Source organism: Phasianus colchicus, chromosome 3 (genome assembly GCF_987193195.1).
Source record: "Phasianus colchicus chromosome 3, bPhaCol1.hap1.1, whole genome shotgun sequence".
NCBI classification, from domain to species: Eukaryota; Metazoa; Chordata; class Aves; order Galliformes; family Phasianidae; genus Phasianus; species Phasianus colchicus.
This window is the reverse complement of record NC_143438.1, coordinates 64,419,024-64,446,282: the sequence shown is the minus strand read 5'-3', so window position 1 is coordinate 64,446,282 and position 27,259 is coordinate 64,419,024. Positions and strand designations below refer to the sequence as shown.

The following is a 27,259-nucleotide window of genomic DNA, read 5'->3' as shown; positions in this document are numbered from 1 at the left end:
ATGATGTACATTTCTTTATAGTTCCATAGCATCAAAAATTGAAACAGGGATACAAATTTATATCTCAGATATAACATGTATATAGCATCTTATGACAGTATGAAAAAAATATTATATTGATACATTCACTCTAAGATGTGTAACAAAACAAGCTTTCTTCTCTGAAAAACCAGATGCAATCCCACCCACTCAATAATAATAATAAAAAAATCTAAACAAGAAATGATGACAATATATAATTAGAGGGAGAAAAGGACATTTTACTGTATAAATACTTAACATGTTTTTGGCTTGGGTTCACATAGAGAGCATAGAAATGTCATCATTTTCAAATCCTCAGCATTTCCAGTCCTCAGAAAAATCTTCCGTCCTTATTGCAGATAGAAGTAGAAAAGCAACTGTAAATGGTTTGTTTGTTAAATGAACCCTGCCTTTAAGCACCATTTTGATTTCTTAAGAGCACCCTATATGAAACAAGATGTTTAACTCCTCAGAGTCATTAAATTCCAATATTACCATTCACTCTTAAGGAACAGGTTTTTTACTGTCATCTCAGATGATTCCTGACTTACATGATGACATACTGAAGCTATGATGAGTTTGCAGCATGATAAACAGCTGAGTCTTTCGAAGGATTGCTGCTGTGTGCTAAACATATAACCATAATAAGAGATATTCCCTCTCTTCTCCTGCTGGCCAAATATCCCAAGAATAATTATATGGATTGTCATTACAAGGGATTTTAAAAGAATTTTCTGCCTGATGGTCAAATGATAAGATTACAAACAATTAAAGTATAGTAAAATCTATTTCACTCCGAATTTTCTCTCTTGGCAGCAGAAGATAATAGTTAACCGCTGCAAAATCTCAGTCTGGTATTCTCACACTTCACAATCAGGTGAGCGCAGCAGAATGGGGTAACTATTAAATTTTATGCCTAATTTTAAAATGTATTCCCTTGTAATATGAACAAAAGCTCCTTCTCTAACAAAAAATAAGTATATCTGAGAGAAACTCAGTAACTGAATGTCACACAGCAAGAAAATCTTGGAATTACAATTAGTAATGATTCTTTTCTTTTGTCTTGAATTAAATAGATGGGCTGTTCTTATGTTTTCTTGCTTCTTGCTTTATTTTCCAGTGAAACAAAGCAGTTTCAGAAGTCTGTGGTTATTTCAGATCACTACTGACAGAGATTTAATGTTCCCCTTATTAATCCAAATGAGAAAGTTTGTGTTCGTTGTGCCCATCAAACCAACTGTGGTCTAACAGAAAGAACACAAGAATTCTCTATTTTGCATCATTCTAAAAAGCACATTAGAATACTGTGTGTTCAAATTCTATGAGATCATTTCATTCTTGAAGAAAAAATCAAGTGGGTTTTTTTTTTTTCTTGAAAATTTATCAACAAAGGAAAAATGTCAACTATAATTTGGAACTTTTAAGGATCACTAGAATTTAGTATCTGAGTAAGGCTGCTTCCCACCCTCTACATTTTCTGAACTGTGTCTGAAGTAGTGCAGCTAAAAATTTGTCAGACATTTGAATAGCTCTATCTTACCTCAAACTCTTAGAACATTGTATGGTAGGGAAGCAAAAGCCAATGCAATTTTGATTCCCCACTGTATTTACAAATGACATAAAGATGAGGACTGGAGGATTTATATGATGGACCTCTTTTTTCAAAGCAAATGGACAAAGTCACACATCTTTAGAATCAAGGTCATAAACTTAAACAGGAAACCAACAATCAAACAAAATGTATATGATTGTTTTTTTAAAAAGACTAAATCTTTTTGGAGTAAGACTAAATCAAATATATATTAGCATTCTAAACCACAAGAGGGCATTCATGCTTGTAACTGGATCCCTGAAGGTAATATATAAATACATACATTTACCTATCTATCCCTCTATCTACACATTTGGTATAAATATATTTATGATTTCTGTTAGATCCTAATTGTGGTATAGAGCACTTTTTCTCTGGGGAAGTTTCCTCTTTCATATTGCTGCGGTTTATCCCAGTGTTTGTAAGGGATAGCTCTTGTAGTCTCATTTTGCTATTTGCAGATGGAATTGGATTTTCTCACTCTTGCAAAAGTTATATCAAGCATCCCATAGTCTTCACTGAGACCTGATCCAGCTCATCTCAAATTCAGAGGGGAACAAACTGATCTGAGAGAAGAGGAACACACAGCTTCTCAAGACTAAGTGTGCAAGGTCAGGCTTGAATTTTCTGAAGTCATTAATTACCCCAGAGAGAGCAGTTGGGATCACTCAAATCTGCTCAGCATCATTCTGAAATCATGGCTGTCAAGGTCTTACTCTCTCCATATTTTTTCCCTCAGGCACCTCATTGTGATGAGAAGAGGATGCTGTTTGTTTTGGTTTTGAACAGGAATACATTTCCCTCTCTGATGCTTATAAAATCCTCATTAGAACCTGAAACAACCATAGAAAGGAATTTTGAAAGCAAATCCATCCCAGTGGTTAATTATATGCTCAGTGGGAAAAGATTTCAAAAACACTGGAGTGTGTATGGTAATATTAGAAGTAAATCTGCTCTTTCACAAAAATAATGTATTACTTCAGCACCAGAATATATAGGTTAGCACCAAAAGGTATCAATTGCTCCCCATCATCTCAGATGTTTAAATGAGGCAAAAAACATCACAAGGAATATCATCATATAAAAAGCTGCACTCAGTAGTTCATGATATCCACTACCCCATTTTTACTCTTCTACCTCTCACAGTATTTTGAGAACAAATATTTTAACCTTATTCTAGTTTGTGTATACTTTCATAATTTTGTATTTAGAACAGAATAAAAGTCTGAGCTAATTTCTCCAACAGCCAGACTGTTTTTAAAGGCACACTACTCTGCTTGGAAGAAGTGCAAATATGCTGTGAGAATAGCAAATGGGGTTAGTTTGCCTCAGTGTAACCTTGAACTCATCTAGAGCTTTCCTCAATTCATATCATAGCAGATGCATTGCTGAAGATATCTGAAGTCATAGCACATTTCAGTACTTTTTTTTCCGACTCCACTTTGTGCCAGGTAATCAGTCAGGCAACCCTGATGCTGGCAATCAAACTAGATCTTTCCTGACATTGTCATTATCCAACACAAGACAAAGATATGATAGAAGTTGGGGAGGTTCAGCTAGGCAGTACAGAAAGGCTTTCTGTAAACTACTTAGGAAATAAAGTGGAAGGACAAATTTTGCATCATAATCAAACGCCTGATTCATCTCCATTCAAAATATTCAGCTAATGCTTGAGTGCTAGTGGCTGGTTTTATCAGGAGCTGCTTGTATGAAATAGCTTATACCCAGGTCATTTTTTGCTGCTGACAATTACAGTGTGAGTAGTTAATTCCTAGCACCATTATGGGATGTTGTGGAAAACCTGCATACCTGTTTGTTAAAAGCAAAGTTTTCTATATCCACAAAAAACAAAATATTTCACAAAATTAAGGTATTTGTAGCAACTTAAAAAGTAACAGATACAATAACATATATACCCGTTATAATAATTTCAGCTGAATTACAGAATTATAAATTAATTTACAATGTCTAGTCCTGTTTGGAAAGTGTACCATATAACATACAAGTTGCAAGTTCCAAAGTGCATAGTCATTTGTCGATAGACCTTCTGCTAAAGGTTCCATGGAGTAACCTGAACTTTTGCTTATGATCTGCTTCCTGTCTTGTATTTTTTACATGAAAATGTCCAAGTGCACTGTTTTAGCTGTCTTTACTTCTTGAGAAGAATTCTCATTTGGAACAAAAATGTATCTGCCCCATGCATCTTTGTCAAATACTGTGCTAGCTGAGGGCTGGTGACCCACCTAGTAGTTTTGTCTCATAAAGTTCTTTCTGTATGTACATAAGTATAAGTAAGTATGCATAAGGACACATGTACATGGTTATATTTCACTTCTAAAACAGAATTTTACTCAAAATATTTGACTGATCTCGCACTTCTGAACCCAGGATCCCTTGAAACCAGAAGGAAAACCATATATATTGTAATTGTGTGGATAAAGGTAGAATATTACATGTTTTGTTCCTTCAAAACATGGACACCTTTTAAGACAGTGTACTTCTCTAGTTATTTTCTGGTCACATGGAGGAGCATCATTAACCAGAAATATCTGAACCATCACAGATCAGTTGCTAATATTCTCTGAAGAATCAGACTAAGGACAAATGAAGAGGGGCTGATATATTTAGCAAGCTGTACAGTTCAGTCCCTCCACATGTGTCTTGATGCAGAAAAAGAATAGCTAATTTAGCCAACTTTTTTATATAGCACCACCATGGTACTTCATTGGATGACAGACTGTCTCAGACAAACACCCTCACAAGGATTGTAATATAAAGACAAAATTTCTTTCTTTCTATAATCTGGTTTTGAAGAAAAATAATTGTGCAATATCCTAGCTCGAAATGTACTCTCTGATTATATACTATGCATTCAGTTCAGATTTTGATAGAAAAGACATGAATAATTTGTCTTTTAATAATTCATACAGATTCTTTCAGGAAATACTGAAATATATTTGAAAGGACATTGTCAATTCCTTTAGAAATTTGGAATCTACGCTGCTAATCTGTATGAAGAAATAAAGTGTCAAAGTTACCTGATGAATTTTTAATATTTTACTTGGAAATCCTCTTACCTACTTTTAGGTCTGACCTGTTCTTGAAAATTTCAAGTGGATGAGATTCAGTCAGGGGAACAGCAGATATACTGGTAAATAATAGTTTGAAAGATGTCATATGTATATCATGTACTGATATGCACTGCTTTGTAGCAATTAATTTCTTTACTTCCAGAACAGGAAAAACTATACTGTGACAAAGCACATTTATATCTCCATGACTGTGCTCAGAAACACAGTAATACGAAGTTTGGCTGTGTTGATTACACCAGTATATATACAAAATCATGTAGCTTTCTATCTACATCAGGTTTTAGGCACATGATTGACAGCCACTGCATCTTGGCACACATGGTTTCTTATTCTCATTTTTCTGTCTGCACACAGGCATCATTGATGATAGCAGCAGCCGTGTGCTGAATTCTTGAAAGACCATAAATGAATTCCTGTTGTGCATGAGGTAGGTAATATCCTGCAGTTTCTCTTGCAGATACATTTTCCTCTGCACAGTTCCACTGATGCTGCAGATGAAAGCACAGGTATAAATGGGGGGAACCATTGGCAGTGTGAGGAAGAATTATTGCTTTACATGTCTCCATTTTTAAAGCACAGTATTAAACAATGATCCTTCTCTTTCAAAACGTCTAAGGACAGCATATTTTAGGTATAAGTTGACAGTATCTTTTCATGTGCTTTTAATAGAACCTTATGTTCAGGAAGCTACACTTGCTAAAATGAAAATGAGTTTGCTCTTCTTTACAGAATATTAATCTAAAAGGGCTAATGTCAGTCATAAATCCCAAAGAGTTAACAACTAATTACACTATACTTTGGAAACTAATTATACAAAAGCATACAAAAAGAAAACATTGGAGTATTATTACAATATCTCTCTATATAAAATATGTGCAAAATTCAATATACAAGCTTCTTGTTACTCATCCAAGATTTTTAAAAATAGTGTAAACATTAACTTATTTAAACCAATATAAGTAGTTTGATGTTACTCCTGGGAAACAAAGATTGTCGGTACAAGAACCTCCATAGCTTGGAGGGCAAGCAGAACATGGGACTCCTACTTTGTATGGTGCCTCTCCAATCCAGTTCCCCCTGAAAAATAAAATTCAAAAATGAAAACAGAGTACTTAGCATTTTGAGAATGGAGGAAAAAATATTCATTAATGGTATCTTCTGAGTGATTAAGTGAATGTTTTTAGTGATATCCCATAAATTTACCATTACTGAAAACATGTATTAATATATTTCTGGAGGTTACTGGCAAACATCAATCTACTGATTTAAAAAAGACAACAGGAGTATGACAATATTGTCCCAGACCAGTGGTCCATCTCATATCCTTTATATGTCTGCAGTGAATACATGACAAACAAGTGACTTTTGAATCTCCAGGACTGGGATATTCCAGCTATTCAACCTGAAGACTTTGAGGGAAATAAACAACATAAGCACAGATGGCAACGTTTTCCTTGAGAATATTTTGTCTGGCAGTTATCTTAAAAGCTTATTGTTCACAGGTGGAAAGATGAACTGAGTGAATCAGTATCAGGTTTCACTGCCCTGGATCCGCATTGATCTGAGGTTGAATTCACAGTTGGAGACAAAGAGAAGATGAAAAGTATTAACTACCGCAGCGTAATAGAAATAACTTTATGTGGGCATTTTTAGTGGGAAGTTAAGGGCTCCCATTTGGTGAGTAGAAATGTACTGTTCGTGAGAGAGCCATAGGGAAGAAAGTGTAAAAATGGTAACAGAAAAATCTAGGTATGTCTGAAAAAGCTATCCAGACTTTTAGGTGCTTATATAAATCTCTAGACTTATAGAGATATGTGCAATGATTGTGACGTCAGCAGAAAGTTAGAATTAGGTTTCTGTTTAACTGTTACATCTCACTCAACAGAGATCTTTCCTAGTTTGCATGGGATGTGTTATAGCACTGAGTAATGAAATTATTTATAAAACATTTTCTCATTCTCCACCTCCCAGCCAAAAGCACTGGATCAAAAGCCCTGGTCTGGTTTGTACGTTGGAAGAAAGCAGGAATCTCTCAAATAATTTGCTCATTCCTACTTCTGTTCCAAATGGGTACAGCAGACTGAGTGCTCAGGAAATACATTTAGTTTGATAACAGATATGGAAATCCAGAAAGAGGTTTTCTGAAAACTGGTTTCTAATTCATTTTCTGTACAATGCACACCTGATTTTTATGAGTTCATATTAGTTAACTAGGTGCAGGGCCTTTGTAAACTGTGTAATTATCCTCGTAAACCTTTTTCCTTCTAATTTCAGAAGCATATATATTTTTTAGCATTATGACTGTGTATTAGAGAAAATTATTGGAATTCCAAATCCTAAATCTTTGCCAGATTCCAATTCTAGTAACTTAGGAGGCTGTAATTCAGCCTCTTCTGCTTTAGAGGAGCTTCTGATGTATTCAGAGGGACACAGCCTTAACTGACTGACAGAGACTTCTGCAGGTGTTCCCAAGGACATTAAGTCCACTGTCCTTAAACTAATATTTATTAATTCTTAAGAATATAACCTTAAATTAGACAAATTTATTCAGTATCCTTTGTTTTCAACTGTGCAAAAAGTAGGTATGAAAATCCTGATCCTACTACATAAGAAACAAAGATCTACTAAAAATCTCTGCCAGAGAAAAAGCTTGAAACTCCAGGCTTTTGTTTGCCTTTTGAGAAATATATTGGGATTTTTAGGCTGAGAAGATATAAATAGTAGTTGGCTTTCTTTTATAAACTCTGATTTCATTTTTTCCAGGTTATGGAGCTAAATGTCAGGTTCAGTTTTTTTCTGCCTGATACCCCTCACATTTACTAGTAGATATTAAAGATAAAAGTATGAAGAAATATTAATTTCCAAAATAAAAAGGTGTTGGGTTGTTGTTTTTTTTTGTCATTTTTTTTTACTAAATCTTAGCTTCTTTCAAGTTGAGAAATCTTTAAAATCTTAAAAGAAATATTTTACACATGTAACAGCTACAATGGCAACATACTTATGCATAAACTTTACCACGAATGGACCTGTGTCTGAACCAAAATTTTGTAGAAAATGTGCTCAATTAATTATACTTGGTTTTCTATATGGAACTATGGCTCTACCTAATATTATACAGTCAGAGAAACCAGCCATTTACAGTTTTTGAAGAACTGGTCCAAACCAGAGCTCAAGTCAAAGCTCTCCCAGATTCACAATTTATTGGTTCATTTTGCACCTAGACATGAATTTAAGTTGTTTCCTGGGGGAACACCGGGTGAAAAAATATTTTTATATTTCAGTTTTACATAGGTCACTGCACAGGTGTCTGATATAAGGTGTCTATGATGCATACTCTAATGGACTCAAATTTGGAAGGCAAGATGATATCTGCAGACTGAACTTTGGTAAAATGACTACACTGAGCTTAGGTAAAAGGATTTTATAAGAAATCTATGCTAGGACTGCCCTTAAGCAGCACGGTGATAAGAAAAGGTAATCTGTGGGCAACTGTGTCGGTTCAGTCTTACCTACAGTGTAGTAGCTTACCTGAGGAAGTCTAGTTCACCATGAGTATACATAACAGACTGAAGAAATAAGGAGCTAAAACTAAAGCAGATCCAACACATAGGAGGAGGATAAAAAAATAACAATAGAAAATATCTTTTTCTTTTGTTCCAAACACATCAAGGGATTTCTTTTTTCTTCTGTATACTAAAGTCAAGCATGTGCAATATATTCAGATATGATGCTAGCATGAATAAGCTGCATGCAGAAAAAGCACAAATAAAGGTCAAGATGCAGAAAAGGGTGTAAGCATAAGAGAGGATCCAAACATGCAAGCAGTATAAAAATAAACAACATTAAAAGAAAGTAACTCACTTTGGGGCATAGTTGCATACCAAGTAAACAGCTCGTCGCCAAACAGATCCCCAGACGTTCATATTGTGGCATGTGTGGATTGCACAGCCTATACGATTGGAAGTGGCCCAAACCATCTGAATAAATATTCATTATTGGTGAAGTCCAAATTAAAAAGAAATATATTTATATATACACATTTGTATGAAAAATAGCTATAAATAAATCACAGAAAAGCCCAATTTTGGACAGTAGATTTAGAATAGAAGAATGCAATGTATATAACCTGTGTGTAATGGGTGCACATGGGTCCATAGCATCGCATGGGGCACCTAGGGTTGCAGTCCTGAGGATAAGGAAAAGCATAATCCTTCACTTCATCGTACCATGGCTTTACCAACTGGAGAATAGATCGATACCTATGTTTGTTTAAAGACAGAAGGGAATATATCATTTCAGATATTTTGGAATTTTCTGCTCGTAATTGCTGTGATGCAAGTCACCTAAAAATACATTTCTCAGTACATCACTATGGGCATAGCGTTAAGGTTGGATATTGGGAAAAACTTCTCCAAAAGAGTGGTAAGGCACTGGAATGAGATGGGCTGAGTCACCAACCCTGGAGGTGTTTAAGAAACATGTAGATGTGATACTAAGGGGCGTGGTTTAGTGGGCAATGTTGGTGGTAGGTGGATGGTTGGACTAGATGATCTTAGAGCTCTTTTCCAACCTTAATGATTCTATGATTTTATCATTCTATTATAAGAAACTACTCAGGCCAAACAAAAACCTTTGTAAACAATAGATGGATATCAGTTATTGCTAGAACAATAAATGTTTCTTGCATCAACCTAAGACTTGAATCTCAAAGGCTGTACAAAGACTGACAAAATAACTCTTCTGGAGGATATCCTCCTACCTTCCAGTTCTCACAGACAGGTTCTGGCCCAAGAATCTCAGTAAGTAGGAAGGTCCATGGTCCCAAATGCACGTAGCAGCCCAAGCTTCTGCAGATTTGGCAAGAGTTTCATCCCAAACCTGATGAAGTAAAGCACCATTAACGGGTGGGGGAGGGAAGGGGGGAAGAAAAAGAAGAAGAAGAAAAAAAAAAAGCAATCATTACAAGAATGTGAGAATATCTTAAGTCACAGATATACATAAGAGATTTAAGATTTATTTCCAAGGCAAAGACCTCTCAAATACAGACAATCATAGACGAGCAATCAGCACATACAGGCAACAGCACCTTCCCCAAATCCGGGCAGAATCCCTGCCCACATCATCAAAGGACAGCCTATATTCTTCTCCCTTCTTTGTATCTGGAAAAGCCCTTGAACAGGCATTTTCCTACCATTTTCCCTTCTATGTTAATGAGATCCATGTGTGGAGAGGAATGAAACACTGGATGGGGCTCAAATGGAAGGCTGAAGCAAAGGAAAAAAGTTCACCACAGGTATTACATACCTCGCAGGACCCCGATATTTTTGAAATAAGATGTCAGGAGTAGCCAGAGAGTGTGTGTGTGGCAGGTTTTCCTATCTGAGATCACAAAAGGGATTCCACAAAAACAAAGAAATGAATAGTTTCCAGGTGTAGAATCAGTTTCACCACCATCTTCTACATAGGAGCTGACACTGCTAACTGGGTTAAAAAGATCAGAGGTTTGTAAGAGCTGATTCAGTTTCTCAAGTTCTACTCCAATGAGAAGAACATGATGAGTGAACTTTAACACTCTCTCTTCTATACACTGATGCTTTCTCACTCACATGCTTAGCTGTAACTTAATGCACTGCTGGAGCTACTGATGAAGAGAATAATTACACAATTACACAAATAGTTACACAAATCCTAGGCTCTGTGTGTTTAAGTGATATCCAAGTAGGCCTTAGATCCTAAAATTAGATATGAACTTTGAAAACGGCATATGAACTGTTTTGGTGTGTGACAGTTTTAGTGAATTGCATATAGAAAGAAAGGAACAAAATGTAGCAAAACTTCTTAACCCATTGCATCTTTTTAAACACAAAGCTAAACTTGTAAATCTTAAGCAGCTACAAAATAAAGACTATGCTCTGTAAGGTATGAAATAAGAAGAAAAGTCAGCAATGAACTTATCAAAGGATCAGGTGTCCCACAATACAAATATTTTCTGTACTATGAGCTAATACAGATTTCCAAAACAATGAACTCATAGTTTTAAGTTCCCAAGACTCCAGAGTGAAAGGACTAATCACGGACTAGGACATGGACTAAGACAGAAATTCATGCTCCTGACTGCTCATAATTTGTGAAATTTCTCCAAGCAAACAGTAATAAACCTTTCCCAACATAGAGTGGTTGAGGTATTTCCTGGATTAAAGCTGAAGAAGCACAACAGATATAAATATAAACCCTTAATGCAAATGATCTTCCATTCAAGTTGAATCACTTTAGTGAAAGTAAGATAGATAGTGTTTAAAGCAGAGAAGGTTAACTATACACCTGTTCATCAAAGGTGCCAGAATGAAGTCAAAGCAAGAACAGACAAAATAGAGGAGAATCAGGAAGAAGCATACTGACAAGGAACAGTCTTAAGCCAGACAGTCCTTTGACTTCACCTCTGAAAAATGAAGGGAGTTTCTTGGAGGAGTTAGAGATAAGCCTATAACTCAAGAAAAGAAAGCTAAGCTGGAGCGCTAGCATACATGAGGAGGGACCTGGAGTTGCTTTGGCACTGTCAAAAACCTAAAAAATGCTCCAGGATCCAAGAAGAAGAAAACTGTGTACAGACATTTGTTCTGATTTCTATCCCTGTTATTAAGCCAATTATCTGAATGCATCCAGTACACTAATAACCCTTTAGAATCTCTGCAGTTTATCAGTGGTATCAAAAAGAGGGCTGAAAGAGGAGGCAACAGCAGGACCATCGTAAAACTGTGCATGGGAAGCATGCCTGAGAGGCCAGGGCCACAGACAGTGCTTGGAGCCTGCCAGGCCTGGGGGGATGGAGAAGCACATGAACCCAGTGTGTGGGTCCAAACACAGCTGCCTGGTGTGCATCCATAAGGGGCAGCTCAGCCAGTATTGTGACACCCCATAAACACCCTCCTTTGCTGGGATTAATCATGCTTCTGGCATGAGTGCTCTCTGCCAGGAGGCTGAACATGAGGTTTGCGTACTTGCTCCTAAGTGACCTGGCTGCAGTCCCACAATAATTCAAATGTGTACTGTATTTGCACAAATAGCATCGAGCTCCTGATTTTCACTCAGCATATTTTTGCATACTAAATTGCCTTGCAAAGTAGTATGTTACTTGTTACAAAGAACTGTGAAGACTGGATTGAGTTTTCACCATTAATGCCCTTTCTAAACTGAGCATGTTTCCTTCCTGGACAGTGAGAACATTGCTAGTCCACATTCTTTAGCTTCGTTTTCTGTTTCTCAGGAATCATTAGCAGCATTAGATTGGGAAAGTTGTAGGGGATTGCTTCAAACTCAGTTAAAAAGTGTGAGGTTGGCAGGTAAACATTACTAGGTATATACTTCACTCTGCTTGCCATTATCTACTCACTCTTGACCACTCTCTGGACATATGAAATTTTTGGCAAAGGAGAGAGAGAGAGAGAGAGAGAACAAGAGGAACTTCCTCTGAACAAGAGGAAGAGCAAGCATCTGCAGTATCTTTTAATTCCTTTCACTACTTCATTAACAGGTTGGTGAAATACCTCTGTACAGAGTCCTCTCCTGCCAGGTAATCATTTGTATTTCACGAGAGAGGGAAGTGCACTTCACCATGATCTTTTTTTTTCTAGAAGTAAAGTGATGGTCTCAGTCCATCTAGGATTAATTCTTATTCCTCTTCACAAGAGAAGGAAAACAATTAATTTTAGGCTGAAGCAGAAAAAATGATTATCTCAGAATGACCTTAAATGTTCTAAACTGCAAGACGCTGTACTGTCTCTGCAGTTGCCTTTCCAAATACGTTTGATTCTGAGTCAAAACTTGTTTTAATTTTTATCTCAGATCAGTTCCCTGTTTTGGCTATGTAGGAGATCATAGCAAACTGATTTGAGGCTTTATGAACCCATGAGGCTTCAGCGCTGTACACACAAACAAAGAGAAAAAAAAAAAAAAAGATTAACAGAACTAGAAAAATATCATAAAAGCAGAAAATGAAGTAACATGAGGGTAGTTTCTATATGAAGAGAAATTGAAAAGTTCAAAGAAATTAACAAAGAAGATTAAAATTGTGATTAAAAAAACTGTGAACTGTGTAATGATGGTCAATCTAGCCATTTTATTAAACACGGCAGAGAAACTTGCCTAACAGGAAAGGCAAATTGCAAATGAAAAAAAGATTTGCATACACAGTGAGTCAAGATCTGAGGAGGTGACTCATCCTCATAAACTAATCATGCAAATACAGAGGGCCAGACTTTGCTCATTTGCTCCCCCAGGGATAGCAAACTTTTGTATGCCAGGTCCTTAGTGCTTGAGGAAGCAGTTACCTTCCTGTAATCCAACATATGGATCCCTCCCAAACTATCCAGACCACTAATCTTGTTCATCATGAAAATCCTCTCCACCTTCAACTGGGTTTAACTGAGCTATGAGGAGTTAAAAGCATCTTACCACACTTCCACTGGCAACTTGAAGTCAACATCCTTTGACCAAACTATTTTTCTTTCCTCAGCCAAAGATTATTTTCCTAGAAAGCTGTCCGACTGTGCTCTTTACACAACTCCCTGCTAAACAACTCTTAAAAATTACATTTCACTTGAAATTTTTCAAGCAGACTGAATATAGGTGAGAGGCCAATGCTAGGATATGGGACATTTCAATACCCAAGAACACTTTCCAAGACTCTGTGAATTTGTTGTGGGGTTTCTGTGTACTCAAACAGCACATGCTTGTTGAGCATCAGGAATAAAATCTAACCTTTAACAGTGGGAATTTTGCCAGCAAGGCCAGAATTTCATCTAAGATTGTTGATTTCTGCCCACTCTAAAAACAAACAGTAAAATAAATTCTTGTAGAATTTCTTCTAAGACCACAAAGGTAGCTTCTTTCCTTAGAGGAAACCTTGTAATGTCATGGTCATACCTACCTGCCTTTCTGTAGCTGTTTGCTGTTTTTGTCATTCTTGCATACTATATACTTATTGGGGGATAGAGATGCTCTTTTGTTCTTTGTTGGAATGTTTTTTAATACCATAAGGTTCCAATCACCACTGCCCTCTTAGGTAATAAAATTATGATGAAGCTGAAGAAACATTATGTTGAAGAAAAAAGAAAAGAAACTACAGTATTACAAAGATCTTTCCACAACATTTATAGAAGAATACCTGGCTATGCTTTTATTTGAGGAATGGTGTACATTACCATTACATAACTGAACTGAACTTAATGTCTACAGTTCAAATGAAGAAGCTTTCTCTTTTGACCCTATTTGCAACACGTGTTAGGGGGGCATGGGAACTAAAATGGAGAGCAGCAGGGTACTTCAGGCAGCAACTTCACTCTGTTATTTGTAAATAGAACACAATAACTATGTACATGTAAAACAGGTTAAATAGAACTCTATTAATATCATTTGTTCTTATTGCAAACTTTCTAACAGACTGTTGAATTACTGTAAATATACTGTTGCACTGGAAACTTTCATTCTACAGTAATTTTTCAAGAATAAACATCAATCTTCTTGATTGATTGATTACTACAGTTTTACTTGAAAAGTAAAAAGATTCATAGTTGTAAGTACAGTAGAGCAAATTTGTTAGCAAACATAAGAACATTTGTGAAGGATGGCTATGTGAATTCATGGTTAAATTATACTAACTAAAAGAGAGTAGGGACGCAAAGTAGCATTATCATTGTCTGGAGCTCACTTTCAGTGACAGTAAAATGAAGTCTCAGAATTTTTATGGTATTAAGGGAGTATGGAATTTTGGACCTGTATGTTTATTCAAATGAGGGAAGGGGGGGATGGTGCTGTTACCTCCACTGTAGATATGACTACCTATGGGCAAAAAGATTCATGTCAGACATTCCTAAGGACTTTATTTTTTTCCTGGAGCACCACTTGGTTCTGCTGTATAGATGGTTTGAGTCCTTGTAGTGTGGCTTCACATATTTGTATTGTGCAATTCTATGCAGGTTAACAAATTAAAACTTTATCTTGTATAAGGTCTGATTCAGGACCTCTACATATCTCTAGAGCTAATGACTGGGTCGTGTACTTTCTTTAAGCAACCTTAGTATGATGGTCCAAACACAAGCATTCCATAGTTTTGCAATAGAAAAAGAAAACAAAACATTGCTACTCTATAAATATCAAAATATGTGCCTGTTCCTATTGTAACTCTTCAACATTATCAAAAATAAAAAGAAATAATCATGATTTTCAGTCTCCATGTACCTATCAGAGCAAAACATGCTCTGATTTTCTTTTTTCTCAGAAAGCAGTGGCTTCTTCCAAGCCACTAACCAAGATCTGTCAGCCCTTTACTTCAGATACTTGCCCTAAGAATGATGTTACATTCCGTAATAACTCATTACTTCAAAAGTACAAATACAGTACATGCAGATAAAATGTTTATTTCAGTGTTCTTACAGGTAGACAAAGAAGATCTGATTCATGCAGTAATATTTCCCAAGTAAAACAGATAATTACACTGATAATACCTTTAGAGCTGTAAAGGTAAATTTAAAAGTAAATTTCCAGTTCCCCCACTGGAGATGCCACACCTGAGAAAATATGACTGATACAGTCATATCATATCCATTTGCAAGTTCTTGAAGTTAAAAATTAGAAAGAAGAGAGATTTAGAATTCATTATTCCTAGTTAATACAGAGAGTGAGAAAAAAATCTACCTATCCTTTGGTAGTCTGTTTATTCACTATGCAAATATTATTGGGATGGGGATGTCCAGTCAGCAAAAGATGACTTACATGAGAAAGATGAAATAGTTTTAATTTAACTTTTTCTGATATCTTAAATTCCAGAACTAAGCATTCATGTTTTCTTTCCAAGACAAAAGGATACCTCCTCTGTAGTTTATGGTGCAAATTTCCACTGACATCAGGAGAAATATCTTACTATGGTAATACTTTTACAAGTCTTGTTGTATGTAAGACACCATTACCAAAATAAATGTTAATAAAATCTCTTCTTCTGTGTAAATATTTTGAAATTGTTACTTATGGCGGTGGGTCACAAGAATTTGTGATCTAGAAAGAAATTGAGAAGAATATTCACTGATACACTGTACTATTTTTCTCATTTCTTTTGGATATCTGCATAAACTATTTTTGAAGAACTCTTTGCAACTTTCATTGTCACAAATAAAACATGGGGAAAAAAAGAGAAGTAGGAACATTATGGTTTGCCAGCAGAGACACTGCATGGCTGGAAGAGATGGGTTAGCTGGGGAATTCATAAAGATAAATTTTTAACCTGGGGTTCTGTTCATGATCATTTTAACACATCCAAGCAGAACAGAACTGTGTTTCCATTTCTTTGCTGTCATCATAATCCTTAAAATACCCTGACTCAGATTTATTGCTGGTAGTAAAGAAGCTCCTCTCACTTGCTCTAAATGTTAAATAACAGCAGCAACCCTCAGTACTTTACTGTGGACTTTGTTTTGTTGGTATTTTGTGTTGGCTTTTTTCATATAACATATCAACTAGTACAACAGTCTACATATTTCTCAGTGGCAAAGAAAGTTCTTTATGCAAAGCATACATACCCCAGTAACTCACAGTCCTAAGAATCCCCCAGAGCACCCATCAGGCATGTCCTACTGCCAAGTCAACTGTGATGTGTCAAGTCTGCTGCCACCAGCTGCCCAGTTAGAGTGACAAGCTCCAAATACAAGATCTAGTGCAAATCCAGACTGAATAGGTCAATTTTTTAAACATTCTCCTATTTAAAAGTTTTTGTACTTGACAGACAAGAATGCAGATGAAAAGTTGGGATATGCAATCTCAATACAACTGCATGGCAATATCAGTTTATATTTTGCAATACTAATAATAGACAGTATGATGTTTTTTGTCAGTTTTGTCATCTTATTTGTCACTATTATGTGCTTACTGCGGACTCATATTAGTTCTTCAGATTGCTATTTGGTACCAATAGCAGAAATAAATCCATAGCAGATCCTACACACCTTGAAAAGTTGGCCAGCAGGACATTCTTCTAGAAGCAATCAGTCAAAAAAATAACCTTTCAGAATAAAAAAAAATCACTTTTCAGAGTTCTGATTTTATTCTTCATTATCCCTATGCCTTTTGTTCTTTTTTTCCTGCTGAAGATCAGCAGCACTTACTTCCAGAATGGGAAAAAGTAGGAAAAAAGAAAACCTCAATTAAAATGATTTCTTCCTATGAAAAAAAAAAAAAAAAAAAAAAAAAAAACGAAAAAAAAACGAAAAAAAAAAAAAACGAAAAAAAATAATACAAAAAAAAACGTTGGGAAACTGAAGGATGAAATCTGACATAACCAGTCCATCTGTGCAGCTGCACTTCACAGCTGCTGTTGCAAATCCCAGAGAGGATTAGCAGATGTAGGCTTCTACCCCTCCAGATACACAGATCTTGTCCTCATGGGCCATTCAGCCATGCACCCTTACACTGACTGTACTGCTCACACATGCAGTACCAATTTCCCAGAAATCCCACAACGGCATACATGGCATGCAGAATTCCCTAGCTTCTTCCCTTCTCTTCCCTTTTTGTATAGCTGAACCTGCTGCTTTTTAAGGTCCAGAGACTTTCTGTAGGACCTCTTACCACATTCAGTACCCTTAATCTGGCATAAAGCTTAATAAGAAAACCACCAGCCCCTCTGCCTGCTTGCATTTTCAGCAAAGTGGCTGAAAGAGCCCTGTCTTTTTGCCTTTGCTTTTTCAATACATACTGTGTGATGAAAACATGAGCTCATTGGAATTTATAGACAGATTTGGCAAACTTTATGTATTTATTTGGGCTCTGAGATCATTTGGACTCTAGGCACTCTCTCTAAGAATATGAATACTTTTTGCTGTCAGCTGCCACCTGTTAGGTATTTTACTGTGCATGCTGTAATTGGTGCCTACTTCATGTGCAAATTTGTTCCCAAACAGATTAGGTACTAATTAGAAAGTTTACACAGAAAAATCCCAAAGTCTATCCTCTAGAGGAAAAAAGTCTCAATGAAAACTGCAGTTCTGTACTTTCTTCTTTTGCAAATACATACAGGGTTAATACATTAAGCTGCTTGTCCAATACTCCACTGCATCTCAAAGTAAAATTATGCAATGTTTCACAGTCAATTTGCTCTCATATAAACAAACCTCCAAACATCTGATTCACACTTCTGAAGGGCTCAGTATTAGAAAGTCTGACTTACAGTACTGAGGGCATCACTAGACAGAGGTCCAAGAAAACTCGCTGCCAGAAATTCTTTTCATATGAAAATCCAAGTCTGTATTTTACATGGAAGTTTGTATTTCTGGGTGTCTATTTGGTCTAAATTCAAACTCCTATTATTTGAGGCTCAACCATTTCTAATAGCCAATTTGTTTCTCCTAAATGTTGCCCACATTTCTTTTCATGTTTGGCACAAAGCCTTTAAACAATAAGAAACAAAGAAAATTGGTAGGTTGTCAAATTTAATAACATTAAGCTTCCCTGATATGCTATTATTTGTTTAGCTTTTGGAAAAGTTAAATATCATAACTACATATCTTAAAATATTTAGTGCTTTCCTAACCTACTGCAAGGCACATTTTAGTTGGCAAGAGCTTATCTCAGAATTGGTAACAAAAAGGGCTAAACTGTCCAGTTCCATGTCACCCTGACAATTTTTCATAAGTCTGAAGAGAAAGGTGTCTGACTTTTACAATCAATATAGATCACCTTCTCTCAAAATGTAAATACAAAATGTGTTATATAGTGTGTCTTTTCTTTTCTCTATGAAACGTATCTACATTTTCTACTTTTTGTTACAAAGGTATTAGTCATGAATGGATGTTTTCATTAAAACAAAAATGTTCCTTAATTTCTTTAGAAGTTTTCAAAGTTAATACTTATTTTTTAAGTAGCTGTAACTGAAAGATATGGCAGTGTGACACAGAGGAAAACAGATAGCTTCTTCTTTCTGCAGGATAAAGAAAAAAGAACAATAGTTCTTTATTCTAATAAGAATGCTCTTATTGGAATCTTTATTTAAACAGACTAATAGATAATGTCGTACAGACAGAAATGGAAGAACAGTCCTGTCTTGCTTGAGTTAAAACAGACCTCAGGGCACCTGTAAATTCATTTGCAGATGCAGATACCTTTGGTGAAGGCCATTCTCTCTGCCCAAAAGCAAGTGGTTATCCCTGATTTTCCATCTTTTGCTGACTTTATGATACACATTTCCATAGGCCTGGATAGCATAGGCTCTTCCTCAAATCTTCTTTTCAGATACAGAAGGAGGATTAAACTGTTGAGAGGTTTAAGGCTACTATCTTCTCCATTCATGTACGAAACAAAGCACTGTGTATTTTGGATCAAGATTTTTGTGAAAAATGCCCCGTCTCTCTTTTTAGCCAAAAAGTTCAAGAGGTGCTACATTTAATAATAAAGGAATGTCTAATTCTGAGGGCACTGGGCAGGCTGCTTTTCTGTCATTACTAGGCTGTTTTTTGTTTGCTTAAACTCCTAGAAGGCTTTCTGCTAATACTAAATTTAAATAATGTAAATATTCTGTTTTAAGGTACCATCAGGAGATCTGTGTTTTAAAATACACATAAAACTTTGGAAAGGAAATCTCATAGCAAAACTAATTTAACACAGCCATTTCTTATTACAATATTTATCAACAGTATCATTTTTGGGGAAGTTCTTCAGATATTTCAAGAATTGCTTTCCAGGAAAAATCCATTCTGTTTATCTCTTAAAGCAGGTCATCTGTTCATTCACACTGAATACAACTTGTGGCTTTTGTAAGTCATGCAGCTAGCATCAGTTTTGGTTTACTTACCTTATAGGAAACCTAGTTTAGTTACTGAGACTAAACTGTGGCTCCTAGACTTCTGTGGTTCGAAGTCTGCTAGAAAAATGAGCAGCATCCTGTATCTCACTGATAGGCACTGAGTAGAGCAGTGTTGCATTGTTGACAGCAGTACTGTAAGAAACAGGTAAGTGGAGAAACTCACCTGACAGACAAAAATAAGCTTGGTAACTCTATTTTACCAAAATTAGTAGAAATCCAACTCCAATTACTCTTGCATTCTTTCAGCTCATTTTCAGTTACCATGCTTAACTGCCGTGAGAAAAATCAGGGAATGGTGTAAAATGATTGTGTCCTTTCAAAGTTGTCAAACAAACAGAAACTCCTTACTGTAATCATGAGGATCACCTCAAATTTTTTGCTTTCTTTTAATTTTCTGGAAAGGATCATATTCGTTGCATTTGTGATCTTCAGACACTCCTGTTCATTGGCTATGATTCCAAATAGAAGGAACATACTCAGCTGTTTAAACATAAGCACAAGGAGAAGGAGGGAGAAACTGAAGCCAATGAGTGTATTTTCCTATTGCACCCCAATTATATTCATCTCATATGTGAATCCCCAGCATAGAGCAAGCTAAAAGCTATGGAAAACTGCGATAGGTGAATTATACTGGGAAGCTCCAAGCTCCTACATGTTTCTCCTCCCAGAGAATTGAAGTAAACTGTACTTAGATTTACTTTGTGCATGATGATGGCACATTAAGATCTTTGTACCTTGACGCATTGTTTCAACCTTCATTGCATACATAGAACTAAGGGAACAGTTACTTGAAGGGTTAATTCTTCACTGCCTTATGTCATTTATATCTTTAAACATGCATACTTAAATACATGTCTAACCTGCTTTGACACTGATATAATAAGAGAGCTGCAATTGGAGTGCAACAATAATTTGTGCCAATATGCAGAAGAATTGTAAGACATGAACATGGAATATACATACAATTTAATTAATGCCAAGAAAACTGGCAGTAAATATTTGAAGAATAATGTTTGCAATTAAGCAAGGAAAAAAATTATACTGGACATGTAAAAGATTAATTGTCTGAATTTTGGAGGGAAGTACTTAGGTTAGACATTTGGAAATCATTTCTATTCTTAAGGTAAAATATTTGCCAAGAGATGTGACTGAGACAGCATCACTATATGTGTTCAGGAGTAGACAAGATGAAAACCATATGTATTTTATGCAGAAGGAAGCCCTGCAAAGGGGTGGGGATAAACTATATGAATTAAGAGATTCTATCCAACTCAACAGACATAAATCTTGAAGGAACTAGTCCTGCAGTCCTCATAGACATGAATGGTTTCAGTGGGACAGTGTAGATGAGCCAGGGCAAACAACTCTAGAACAAAATGTCCTTCAAGATTTAGAACGGTTTGTAAGAATTGACAATGGAAAAAATAAGCAAACAAGTTGAGAAGTTTATTTATCAGAAATGTATTTGAATTTAAAATGAAAACAAATGAACTCACTTTTTCCATGTCCATCTGAAAGGTGTTCAGGTATTAAATAAAACTTTGGAAAATGTGAAGTGGTTAGAAAACACTTCTACTGTTTGTCTTACCTATTACCTATAGCAAATTGATGGAACATTTTCCAAAGATCACTTTGGCAGCAAGAAAATTTTGTGAAAACTTTCACATTTAGGAGAGAAATAGTTATGAAGCTATTTCTAATGATGACCATTAAGTGGACTATTTTCTTGCTTCTGAGAACTGACTTCTGATTATTGCCTGCAAATCTTTGTGGACAGGAAGTAATGTCTCCAAATTCATCATTCAACAAAGAGAATCACTCCTGGGCATTAATGAGTAATCGGATTTCCCCTGTGACTTTGTCTTAGACCACAGGACTGTAGGAGTTTCTTTTGGAACACAACTGTCATAGGTTGGAAGGGACCTTGAAGATCATCTAGATCCAAGCTGTAGGCAGTTGCCAAATTACTTTTAGTTTAAAAAAACTTCTCATTACCTTTGTCCATTTTATCACATTATTTCATATGAGATTTACTAGAAGATGAATGAACTCATTCGCTCATTCTCCATTCCCTTCTAACTCCTCTGCCACCAGCTCATGAGAAACTGTCTTATGTTGCCATGAAACAACTGATTTGTTTCTGGCTAGTCTGGGAATCTGTTACTACTTTAAGTACTACAAAATGACACATTCACTAAGGGGCATGTTTTTCCCAAATATAAAAAAGTATGTATGCAGTCAGTGAACAAATAAGATCTGAAACCCTACCAGACCATCTTCTAGACAGAAGCAGGCTCAAGTTTACCTAGAATATTTCTCTACTCCTTAAAATTCTTCAGACAGCATTCCACAAACATCTATCTTCATGTTCTGAGTGTATAATCTGGCCCCATCTATTGTAGTTCTGGCATGCTACTGCTGGTGTATTAATGACTGTGTTGATCAGTACTGGGCTTGGGACTCATTCTTGCAGAATCTCAAATGAAAGGCTTTTTAAGTCAGCAATCAACTACTTGCAGCTTGTCTTTCAGTAAGATTTTCAGTTCAACTTAAATTAACCTTACCTAGACTAGATTTTCCCATCTTAAGAAGAGTTTTATCAGATTCATTGCTTCTGCATGGTGCATGTGAAAGTGTAAGAAGCATGCATATATACAAGCATCTGTTCACAGAAGGTTTTGTGTGCATACAGGGACTTGGATTACATCAAAAGAGCACATTGGCTTTAAAAAAAAACTGGCCTCAAGTGGAAATGAGCACAAATATTTCTTTACTGTATGTACTGAGAGTCTACAAATAGTAGCAATGCATATTAAATGATATGTTTTATAAAACTCAAATTTCATCTGACAACATACTGTAAATCTTCACCGGCCTACTAAGCACCAGAAATGTTCCAGGAAGGCAACACAGGTCTCTATACCACAGAGTTAGCATTCAGAGAAAGTGATCGCTTGTCCACAGTCTTCCCCTGGATTTGCAGATTGACATACCATTCACACAAAAGAACTGAAGACAATTCCTTGCTTTTCTGAACCATGAATTTTATGGAATGTTTCTTCTTCCTCCAGAAAAATGTAAAACTGAGTGGATGACTATCCTCTGACATATGCCAGATCTAAAGTCTTGTGCTGGCCTTCTTTCTGCATGTGTGGCATCAGCCTTAAGAGCACAAGAAAAGATTGCAGAATGACATTCTTAGGATGAGGAGAAATGAAGAATATAGAAAAGACCAGTACTAAAAATCAGAGGTGATTATTTAACATTATAAGTTTGGAAGTTCACGTTTCCTTTTTTGTTTTCTTTCTCTTCCCCAGTCACTTAGTCTAGACTTGTACTTGCTGAAAAACTTCAAACTGAAGACACAGCACTACTAGCATCAGAAATAAAAGGACTTACTTAAAAATCTGACTCAGTGAGTGGTAATATCCCAAGAGAAATGTTACTCAAAGTCTTACTGACCCATAGTGCCTAAACCATAGAATCATAGAACGGTTTGGGTTGAAAAGGACCTCAAAGATCATCTAGTTTCAACTCACCTGCAGTGGGCAGAGCCGCCAACCACTTGACCAGGATGCCCAAAGCCACATTCAGTCTTGAACATCCAGCCTTAAAACATGCCTGTTTCTTTCACAAGGGACCAGCAATTGAAGAATGCCTCTCATAATTACTTTTGTCTCTCCAGCTGGCTACTTACATCAGTAACTGCGTACAGGAGCATGCTGGAGCAGCATTCACATCCACCTCTCCCACACACAGGTGAAACGCTCCCTCACTTCTGTTACTGCCATGTTCATCCAAACTTGTCTTGCCTAATGGGTGCTTAAAGCCATTTTTTGTCGCATCTCATCAAATGTCTTGTAGCACACAAATGTTCAAGACAATATGGGCACACAGAATAATGCCCAAGGACTTCAAACTATCCATATCTATGCTGCTAAATCCTATGCTCTTATCAATGAAGAAAAGAAGAAAACAGATATATATAAAAGTGAGAACGCAAATCATTCATCAGAAAAAAAGAGTTCCTAACAATTAAGAAAACTGAAGAAACCAAAATATGCTATGACTTTGATCAAAGAAAAGTACAGAAAAAACTTCTGTATATGTGCTTCTGAACTGCAGAGTCCATCTCAACTTCAGAAAACTTAAAAGAATTTTCCAGAGTCTACTTCACTTACAGGTACTTCCAGCCCTCTAAAAACACGACATCGTTTTTCATCACTGTTAGTTGAATGGGAAAGGCCCCTTTCATCACTGTCACTTCACTTTTCTATAGTGTTCAGGACAAGAACACACACACTGTGACAATTTTTCAGCACAGCACATGTTGTCTGGGTAATGAAAATATGCTTGTTATTTATAGAAATTAGTACTGAGTGACACAGCCTCTTTTATATTAAACAGCACTAACCTTATGTTCTCATAAGACAAAAACAGAAACTGTGCCACACACTGAAATTGGAGACCAAAGAATGAACTGAGCATGTTCTAATAGGCTTTGCTGAGATGGCTCCCCAGACTTGGTAGTCTTATAATGCCATGTCATCTCCAAGACCTAACCACCAAAACTTTTTTGCAGCCACAAAAGCCAACAAGTTAAATAGAAGCAGCTGTCATTACAAACCAGATGGCAGAGACACCTATGTGTGATATTGCTCAGTGGGTTTTTCAATCTGTAAAGTTACAAGATGCAGACAAATATTGATTAAATTCTGAAAGAGAATTTAGCCAAGATTAGCTGCCATCTGGAGATCCACATTGGAATTGCATTCTAGATCATTACCTAAGTAAATTGATGGTGTGCTCTGAAGGATGCTGCATGAAGTAACAAACTACTACTGTGAAACCAAAGGTGAAAGAAAGCCTTAGAATTTTCCCCTATGACCATCAACAGGGCTGGTGGTGCCAGGAACACAAGAACATCCCATGGATGGTTGGTACTGGCAAAAGCAATAGTAAGAAGGGCAAGGAAAAGAATAACACTTAAGTAGTTAGGAACATGACCTTAGCCTTGATTCTGTATCTAACTTTGCACAGTACCATAGCAGAACAAAGGTGCAACAGAAGACCCAATCAAAATAGGTGAAACCTTGGCAATTTTCCGCATTTGTGTGTATTAACTATAGATTTAAACAAGGAAGCTTTTTTTCTGTTTAAATTTCTTTTTCACTGTGCAGGCTAAGAACACTGCACCTATAAAACTCTTGGGAGTATAACAGGGTGCTGTCTTCACTTAAGCAAACTGCAGGAGCACATTTCTAAAAGGCACAAGCCAAGGAAGGGCATGGTAGACTGCCATTCCCTCAGACATTACAACAAAGTTTATTTATGCAGAATCAAAGGAAATGTCAACGGAGGACTCAGCAATAAAAATGATGACTGAGCTTGACTTCTGACCTCTCTATTTTTTCTGTCTCTAACCTTTTTACTTAACAAACTTCAAACTCAGACTATGATATGGTTACAGAACTACACCCTGCAGTGTTTTGAGTGCACTCAGCATTTTAAGGTGCCATTTGGATTATATGAACAGATTATATGAACAAATTCAGATTTAGGTAACATCTGTGATAGACATATGTTCAAACTGTTAATCATTGGTTGCTAAAAAGAAGTTGTTATTATTACTATTCTGTCATTATGTCATGCTGATAGTGTTATATCTTCTCAAACCTGTTAACCATCTGTTGTCATCTGAGGTGCTCTAAGGCTTTAGGCAGATATGGTGCTGACACAACTTGTCTATGGTTTCAAGACAGTGTGAAGACCTGAGAAGGCAAAATACCTTTTGCTTGGCGAACCTATGTTTAACATTAGAACTCCAGAGTATGCACACTGAATGCTGGAACATGAAATGGCAAACATGCTGCTTCAGTTATTACTGTCATGTATGAAATCACAGTGGATGAGTAACTTACAGCATACCTGAAGGAACAGATAATTCAAATAATGTATTATTTGCCAATAAAGGGAAAAGGTGCCTGTCACAAACATAACATTTCAAACACATTAAATTCTACATGGTAGAAATACATCTAAAATAAGCAATATACCTGATGGAAAAATATTGAGTTCACGCAAATAACATGCAGTAGGTAAAATACATGAGCATGATAAACATAGTGCATTAGATGAATTGCTTTGCAAGAGTAGCTTCACCATATTGTGTCTGAAAGTACTGTTTGAGATAGAAACTAGAAGTGTTCATTGGCTACCTTTTTGCATACACCAGGGCAATGAATTCCAGTGTGCCCTACCAGAGTAATGGAACAGCTAGCGATTAGCGATTACCACTTATAACACATGTGATGTCACGTCACGATAATGTTGGACCATGTATATGTTATGATCATATACCACTCTTGAGGACAACAAGCAGTTAATTCACAACTTCATTACTTGAGGTCTCAGAAGCTTCATGAGAACTACTTATGGAAATGAAAATTCAGCAGGGCTAGGAAGAGGTTCAGAATTCAGTACGTAGCTTTTGCTAAATGCTAAAGTTAGTTCAACTTCAAAAGATGCAAGGAAAGAACAATTTAGTAAGCAGTAAGAGTTAAAAATCATTAGTCTGCCTAATTAAATCTTCATAACTCATTTAATAAAATGAAATCAGTGTCTTAGAGTTTGTGTTATTCTGAAGTAAACAAAGTTCACTTACCATGTATTCCATGTTGGAAGCAGGTGGGAAGACTTTGCCTCTGACTTGATTATGATAATCAAGAATGGCAATCATGTCATTCTGTGAAATGTAGCGCTTCCGCCTGGCTTTGGGAATTTTTGCTGAGTCCAGATGAGCTGCCAAAGCCGTCTCAATGTCAGTGAAATTATTGTTTGACAGGAGTAGGTCAGTGGAGTTGGGTAACACTAATGCACTTGTTTCACAGAGAATGGAAAATAAGAAAGCACAACTGATTGCAGCTATTACTGTCATCTTGGGGCCAAAGCAGAAAGATAGGCCACAGAGGTACTCTGCTTTAAGTCAGGGCAGTAGAAAACAGATCTGTAGAAGAGAAGATGTCAAAGATGTGATTCTGTACATCTGGACAGTGGGACAAAATGAATTGGCAGGCTGTGGTCAGAACGATTCTGTCTGTCAGCTTAGCTATAAAAACAATCCAGTAAGAATATGGGCTGCTGAGCAATTTTCACTAACATATTATCATTAAATGATAATGCCCTTTTACCACAAACAGCAAATTAAACATCATCATACTCTGAATAACATGATCAGAGCTAGTCATATTCCTGAAATTGTGACAGTCCATAAACCACACTATAAATCCTTAATGGGGAGACTACAAGAAAGCTTAACAAATGTTATGCACTGAAAATAAAACATCCATCCCAGGTTGTGCCTGTATTGTATGCATGGATTGTTCTGACAGTGTCATACAGATAAACTAGGAGGCAAAAGAACACACAAAAAGCATAGAAACAGCATTTACATCTTAACTACAGCAAAGTGTAGTGAGCATTAATAAAACTGCATGCAAAGCAAGCTTATTGAGCTGAATGGCTTACCTTTGGATTATACCACAATGAATACAGTCTATTGTTCTCCCAGTATATATAACACTCTCCTATGTAATGATATGGACCTTTGTGAAGGAGTGTCTCTTATTACAAACTCCCAAAGAACAAAACTCTGCTGGTTGTGAAGCTTTCTGGCCACAGGAACTGCTAACAGCTTTTATATGTTACAGT

The 27,259-nt window shown here is 36.3% G+C and overlaps 1 protein-coding gene across 1 annotated transcript; it reads right to left on the bottom strand.

The window, feature by feature from the left end:
* PI15 (peptidase inhibitor 15) lies at nucleotides 1–27,259 on the bottom strand. The gene is made up of 6 exons (XM_031604826.2): nucleotides 27,077–27,259; nucleotides 26,214–26,555; nucleotides 9,464–9,582; nucleotides 8,831–8,963; nucleotides 8,566–8,681; nucleotides 1–5,781 (listed from the first exon to the last, which is right to left on the bottom strand). The coding sequence occupies exons 2-6, from the start codon at nucleotides 26,484–26,486 to the stop codon at nucleotides 5,646–5,648; spliced, it is 777 nt and encodes a 258-aa protein (XP_031460686.1). The 5' UTR covers nucleotides 26,487–26,555; nucleotides 27,077–27,259; the 3' UTR covers nucleotides 1–5,645.